The following is a 6,890-nucleotide window of genomic DNA, read 5'->3' as shown; positions in this document are numbered from 1 at the left end:
TAACTCTAAACGGCCGGCCATGTCCATACTCCGTTTCAGTTCAAGCTTAGATCACTCTCCCAAATGAATCCCTGGTAACATATTTACCATTATGGGTCACTTAGACCTTGCTGAATTACATTAGGCTATGTTTGGAATAAGAAAGTTGAGAGAGAGAGAGAAGGTAAATAAAACAGGCAAAACCAACTACAGTTGTTGTTGTACCACAAGATATTGCAGATGACCTAAATTTAGAAGTAAATTAACTATCCAGAGAGAAAAGCAAGACAGACATCAAAGATGATGATATCATCACTTCCCCACTGTTGGATACCTGTAAAATCCTTGATATCACACATGATATGTATCATCACTTCACCATGTGTATATACTATATATATTATCAGCCTTAACAATTAATTCCGTTCACTTTTTATCATTACAATCATAATCAAGGGTCCTTAAACCATAATCCTATATCAGAAGACCTAATACACACACAAAAAAAAAAAAAAAAACCAGAAACAAGAACAACAAGCAGCTCATCAATTGATGCAACCCCATCTCCTCATCTGGCCGGCCCTCTTAAACCTGAAATAAAGTTCACCAATCAATCAATAAATAAACTAAAGCAGAAGAGCTACGCTACACATCTGGACATTAATTTCTATGAACCTTTTAATTATAAAATAACATATCAGAGAGAGTGACAGAGATAAAGATAAGAGTTATGAGCATGCATGTCTATGTCAACTCCAGCTTAAACGTCTCTGAATATGAGATGGCTACCGAGCTACAGTACTTTAAATGAAGTTGCAGGTTCGTTCACATGGACCCCCCTCAATCATTGTAGAACTCAAACACCATGGATTTCAAATCCATTCAACACTTGTTCAAAGACTAATTCCGTTGTTTGGGGAGGTCAGGTGAGGAATGGTTACCGCGCGAACCAGATAGTAGAAGGCACCGTGCTGGAGGGCCTGGAGGGTGACGCCCCACTCGTCGGTGATGACCGGCAGGCCGGAGGAGTGGACGAGGACGGCATCCTCCCCGAAAGCCTCTCGCACGTTCAGGGGTCCCATCGCCACCTCGAACGCCACGTCGTTTATGAACACCGTTGATTTCGCCACAGCAGCCGGAATCATACCACCTGATTCGTCAACCCCTGAAAACGCAGAATCATTAAAACGAAACGAAACGAAACGATATTAAAATATAGAGAAAAAAGTCTGGTGACGGGCTTCGAGTCTTAAGCAAAACCCAATGCAGCGGTCAATCAGCTAGCCATGCACACGTCCTATCTCGAAAAGCGTAATTCAATTTAAAAGACCCTTGTAGCCTCGTTCTACTTCTAAAATTGACAAACACGTCCTTGGCTCTTTCTCTTCCGATAACATGAATTCCCATGCTTGCAAGATTTCATGAAAACAAGGACGAAACATATATTCTTATTCCTATGTTGATCTATTTTGTAATTATTTATTCATAATGTAGAGAAAATAAGGATCCAGTGCAGTGAAGACACAGAAATCATAATACACACCTTGTATCTGATTGAGAGTTGCAGTAGTTGTAGAAGCAATGGCGCTGGTGACTGGTGCAGTAGAGATGGTGCTGTAGTTAAACTGCTGGGTTGGTTTCATCTTAACTTGATCATCCTTCTTTGAAGCTCCTTGATTGATTATATCATTGAGAAGCAGACCACCTGAGCAAGGCCAGGTCAGTTGATGATCAGAGTCAGAGGCTTGAACGACGTTCGATAGCTCGGAGAAGCAAAATTCCTGCGAAAAAGACGGTGGTGGTTGCACCGGAAAGAGGAAGGGTTCCGGCTGGAAATCCACTTGAGGGTGGAAGTAAGTCTGGTTAACGGAAGCCGTTGGAGAATTCGATGCCTCAATCATATTTGTCCCACCCATTGGAGGAGTCTTATCGGTTCTTCTTGGAGGTGACTTCTCGGATGAAGAGGAAGAAGACGATGGGAGGACAGCGGTAGTGGCTGGGGCGGTGGTGATCGGAATAGTTTGAAGAGTCTGGGCTTTTGCAGACTGGAGGTGACGTTGCTTGTGCTTGCTTCTCGATTTCCTGTTCTGGAACCAGTAGAAGACGTTAGCATCGCCGACTTGGCCGTATTCCTGTAATTGAGCTCTTATCCTCTTTATCTCATCCCTTGGCGGGTTCACCATTCCTGAGTTGAATATCGCTTCGAGTATGCGTATCTGCTCCGGTTTGGGATTCCATCTCGGCTTCGGCTCCGGGCTTCTTTCTTCGCACCCCGTCACTGCAACCGAATACACATTCATTAGAAACTACAATCTCTCTCTCTCTCTCTCTGTATGTTATTCTGTACGTGAAAGATTTTGTGGGTTATCATGAATACCCACCCAGAAGCAAGCATGTTATAAAAAGGCAAAAACAGACTGGGGTTACTGTCATACAGTACTACTACGAAGATAAATATAGGAAAGCAGACACAGATTGCAGGGGTAGAGTACTGAAACTAGATCAAAGTAATAAGACATTTCCATTCATGATTCAAGGACTGAGATGGGTCTGTGGAAGGAGAGCAGATACCTACTGTTTTTGAACTTGAGAAGGGTCGGCCATGACAGAAGAGAATGATAACAATTAACAAGATGAGAAAGAGAAGTTTAAAGGTTGATTTGTTGTGATTGATTACCTGATGCGTATGGGGCTTTCTGGCATGGACTTGACATGAGAGATGGGTTGATGTCATGTTGCCATTGGTGGTGAGATGGCTTGGACTTGAACATGCTAGGCCAGTGTCTGTTTGATGAAGCCATGTTGATGGGTATTATTGCTGAGTGACTGTGAAGGCTAAACTACACTAGCTAGCAATCTAAGTAGCCAACCGGCCGATAAATAACAGCAAAATCCTTGTCTTGGCTTTTGTTTCTGGTACTGAAACCTCAGGCCACTGATAACACCTCTTCTTATAGCCTCTCTCCACCTAACCCTGTGTTCATATCATATCTTCTCAATTAATAAAATAGCCCTTTCCCATCCTTCAAGGGAAAAACAAAAGGAGAAAACATTTTTTTAATTAAAAATCTCTAGAGTAGAAAAAAAAAAAGAACCTCTAGCTACTTTGATACAACAAAAATCTCCTGTTAGAATTGGAGCAAGAACAGAGATAAGCATAAAAAAAGGAAACATAAAGAAGATGGAAAGAACTGAGTACACTCCCATCCTTTCCTTACACTTTTGCATTAAAATTCAAATGCTTCTGCCCATTACTCAAAGTACAAGCCAATTTTCTCAGAGGCCAAGAATGGAAACCACGGAAAAGCTCACTTGCTGGTGCTTAATTAGAAATCTCATCGATCAGATGAAACCCAGAAATCCTTCATGAGAGGCCCTGCGCAATGTAGAAGAGGTTGGTAGCTTTAAAAGGGTGAGTTATCTTCTTTTTCATAGTTTATCTGATTTTTTAAGGAAAGGATTCTCTTCCTTTGGCCTGCTTAATTGCAGAGTATTAATGGAGGGTGAAGAGGGTGAGCTGTAAGTGTGGGATTATTCTAATGGAAGAGTTGTTGCAGGAATAAATGGGGGAGGGGGGGGGGGTTGAAAGTCAAGTGCATGAACCATGATGAAACATGAAGTGGGATTTGATTGGAAAGTGGTGGTGAGCAGTAATTGCGGACTTGGGTTATTTTGGGCAAAGGGAGTTGGGCTTTGGATTGACCCGAGGGCTTCACCTTTCAAACTCAAGTTCTTTTGGCCTTCTCAAAACCAAATTAAATGGTTATATAAACCCAAGAAGCAATTCATTCAATTCAATTCGTAATTCGTGATATGAAAACTTAATTAACAATTAACTACCAAGAGTTTTAGGGAGTGTTCGACAACATGATTGGTTTTATTTTTAATGGAAAATTGTCTAAAACTCACTAGGACTTTTTAATATTTCTCTTAAATTCACTGTAACTTTTCAAAATGTCTAAAACACACCATGTCACTAACTTGACATTAAACAGATTAAGGGGTGTTAATATATTGTCAATTTAACATTCATAGAAAAATATAAAATATATACAAAATAAATTAATGGGTGGTAATATATTACCACTTTAATATTTTCAACTATATTAAAAAAAGGAAAAGTTCAAAAAAATATTTTCAACTATAAAATACATAAAAACATAGAAATTATAAAAAATATAAAAAAATATAGAAGTCTCAAACAAAATAAAAATTTATTTTCAAATTATAGAAACTATAGAAATTGAAAAACAAAATCAGAAAATAAAAATTGTAGAAAAAACACCAAAAATTATAGAAAAACACAGAAATTGCAAATAAATAAAAAACATACAGGAAAATAGAAAAATGTAAAAAAAAAAACAGAAATTATAAAAAACATTGAAAATTATAACAAAACACTAAAATGCAAAAAAAAAAACAAGAAAATTAAAAACTGAAAAATACCATTTTTCCTCTAACCCACCATTCAAGGGTAATTTGGTCATGAAAATTGTTAGTTATGCTGACATGGGCACCTCTGTTGAGAAGCATTAACGGTGCACCAACGGATGGTGAGTTTTGGAAAATAAAAACTTATTGACATGGTGAGTTTTAGACATTTTGAAAAGTTGTGATGATTTTAAGAAAAATGTTGAAAACTCATGGGAATTTTAGACAATTTCCCTATTTTAGTTTCAAAAGAAGAACAGTTGCCATATCAGCAAAACCAATATACGTTTGCTGATGTGGCAATTGTTTTCAGTTTTGAAAAACAAAATCATAGAACACCCCCCTAGAGTGGGTCTTTGTGGATTCAAAAGGAAGAATATTGATTTTGGAAACGGATGTCGTTCTTGTTCTAGACAAGATCTTTTCCACGTTCTTGACATTATGCACCAGTCTTTCAACTAGTATGTAATGTGACGTTGCCTTCCGATTGATGGATTTTCATAATCAAGAATCTTGTCAAACAGGGATAACACATAAAATATTGATATTGGTTACCAGAAACATGCTTCTTCTATTTAATTGCAACTGACTCAAGTTACCCAACTGCTTTGGGATTTCTTTTGATCAGTTGGTGATGTATGTGGGTTTGCTGTTTCAATGTTGTGGGTCTGGCTGAAAAAGTTTTCAACCTGACCCAAGTTTAAGTTTTAGTAGGAAAACTGGTTTGTCTTGGTTCAAGTTCAGAGCTTAATTTGGTCCATTCTGGTTCGTAGATTGGGTGCTGATGGCCCCAAATGGAAAGAATTGATTCATAATTAATTAATTCGATTTGTGACAGTGTTTCATTAAGTTTATGGCGGCAATCCTCTTAACTTATGTATTGATATTTTTATGTGGATCTAATTTGCAAATTCACTGAAATAAAAATTAAACACTTAATTATAAGGAAAAGATTAAACACATAACTTGCTTGGTTGGCTGGTTGCCATTGATTTGTATATTGTTTAACAGTGAATAAGAATCCATTAAGGCGAGTTAATTCATAGTTCTATTGTTTATCAAAGAAAAAAAATAAATTTTTTCTCTCTCTCTCTATATATATACCTATTCAGAGTTTCAGACTTGCTGGTTAATTAAACTGATTCTCGCCCTAATTAAAATCTTAGGCTGTGTTTGCTTTAATTTGAAGGAAAAAGTAGGGAAAGGTATAAAATCCATATAAGGTATGTAAAGGTTTTCTATCTTTTCCTTCATTTTCCTATTTTTTCCTTCAAACCAAAACTTAGCGAAGAAATTGGCGGTTGGGAATCGGAGAATAAGCTCCCCACACCATGAAGGGTGTGGGGTAAAAGAGTAGTTGCCCTCAGTATTTTCTCGACCAAGGGTTGACGTCTCATGCAGAATAAGCTCCCCAACAGGCAACAGCTAAAGTTTTCTCCTTTGGGGGGACTTTTGCATTGCTTCTTTTGGTTTTGTGAGGTGGGATCCACCGAAAAAAATACCAAGTATTGTTTGGTGAAAAAATCCAAAAAAAAAAAGCCCAAACTGAATATGATTCAGCCACTTACATGGCTTTCTGTTGAGTCCCCTTGGAAAGGGCTGTCATGTAGTGGATTCTGACTTTATGAGTTAGGCCTCACCCAGACAGCCCAGCCCATAAGTTATGTTTAGTGAAAATTCTGGAAGTTCAAATTAATATTTTTCAGCTATTTCTGGCTGAATTTTTTTAGTGCCCATTTGGTCGGGTTTTCAACTTTTCATGCAGCAGCTTCTCAATGAAACTTATGTAGCTTCAGAAAGCCATTAAGAAATATTTGGTAAAAAAATTGGAAAGTCGAAAATAGGTTTACATGAGCCAAAAAGTTGACTTTCCCTATGAAACTTATGTAGCTTCTCGAAGTAGCTCAATCAATGCAGAAATCCTCCCAGTGCCCATTTGCAAGGGCTTTCATGCATCAGCTTCCACTTTCCAAGGCCGCACACAGAAAGCCATGAAACCATATTTGATGAAAAACCTAGAAAGCCAAAAATAGACTTACATGTGCTGAAAAGTCAACTTTACAGTGAAAGCCTATTTTTAGTAACTTCTCAAAATTGGCTCAATCAACATTGAAGCCCTTCCAAATGGGCTCTTAGTGGCATCTCCAAAGCAGCTCAAGGAGAGCAGCTGAATCAAAGCTCCAGCCCTCCCAAACAGGTCCTGAAACATCTTTTAGCTGACCAAAGCTTAATCCTCCCAAACAGGTCCTAAAACATCTTTTAGCTGACCAAAGCTTAATCCTCCCAAGCATTGCCTGAATTTCGATGAACAGATGAGCAGATCAAAGGTGCAGAGTTGCAAATTCCGCTTGATGTGGATCAAAACCGGTGGCGTCCTTGGAGTAGCTTGGAATTCGCCTGCAAGAAGAGAAATGAAGTCAAAGGTCCTGAGGTGATATTCCAGGCTCAAAACTCCGACGATCAAGTCAATGGCCGAGCTA

The 6,890-nt window shown here is 38.4% G+C and overlaps 1 protein-coding gene across 1 annotated transcript; it reads right to left on the bottom strand.

The window, feature by feature from the left end:
* Positions 1–342: 342 nt before the first annotated feature.
* LOC104613186 (WUSCHEL-related homeobox 9-like) lies at positions 343–3,357 on the bottom strand. The gene is made up of 5 exons (XM_010280909.3): positions 3,198–3,357; positions 2,657–2,953; positions 1,523–2,257; positions 921–1,144; positions 343–570 (listed from the first exon to the last, which is right to left on the bottom strand). Exons 2-5 carry the CDS (start codon positions 2,778–2,780, stop codon positions 565–567), a joined length of 1,089 nt encoding a protein of 362 aa, XP_010279211.1. The 5' UTR covers positions 2,781–2,953; positions 3,198–3,357; the 3' UTR covers positions 343–564.
* Positions 3,358–6,890: the final 3,533 nt, after the last annotated feature.

Source organism: Nelumbo nucifera, chromosome 1 (genome assembly GCF_055504915.1).
Source record: "Nelumbo nucifera cultivar China Antique chromosome 1, China Antique-T2T, whole genome shotgun sequence".
Classification (NCBI taxonomy): domain Eukaryota; kingdom Viridiplantae; phylum Streptophyta; class Magnoliopsida; order Proteales; family Nelumbonaceae; genus Nelumbo; species Nelumbo nucifera.
Note: the sequence above shows the minus strand (reverse complement) of the source record. Positions and strands in the feature narration are given on the sequence as shown.

Bases quoted from the DNA above. Each gene is read 5' to 3' on its own strand.
- LOC104613186 (XM_010280909.3), bottom strand. From the start codon at position 2,780: ATGGCTTCATCAAACAGACACTGGCCTAGCATGTTCAAGTCCAAGCCA. The intron at 2,258-2,656 runs GTAATCAATCAC...ATTCGGTTGCAG, and splicing joins GAAAGCCCCATACGCATCAG to TGACGGGGTGCGAAGAAAGA. The intron at 1,145-1,522 runs GTGTGTATTATG...CTGCGTTTTCAG, and splicing joins AACTCTCAATCAGATACAAG to GGGTTGACGAATCAGGTGGT.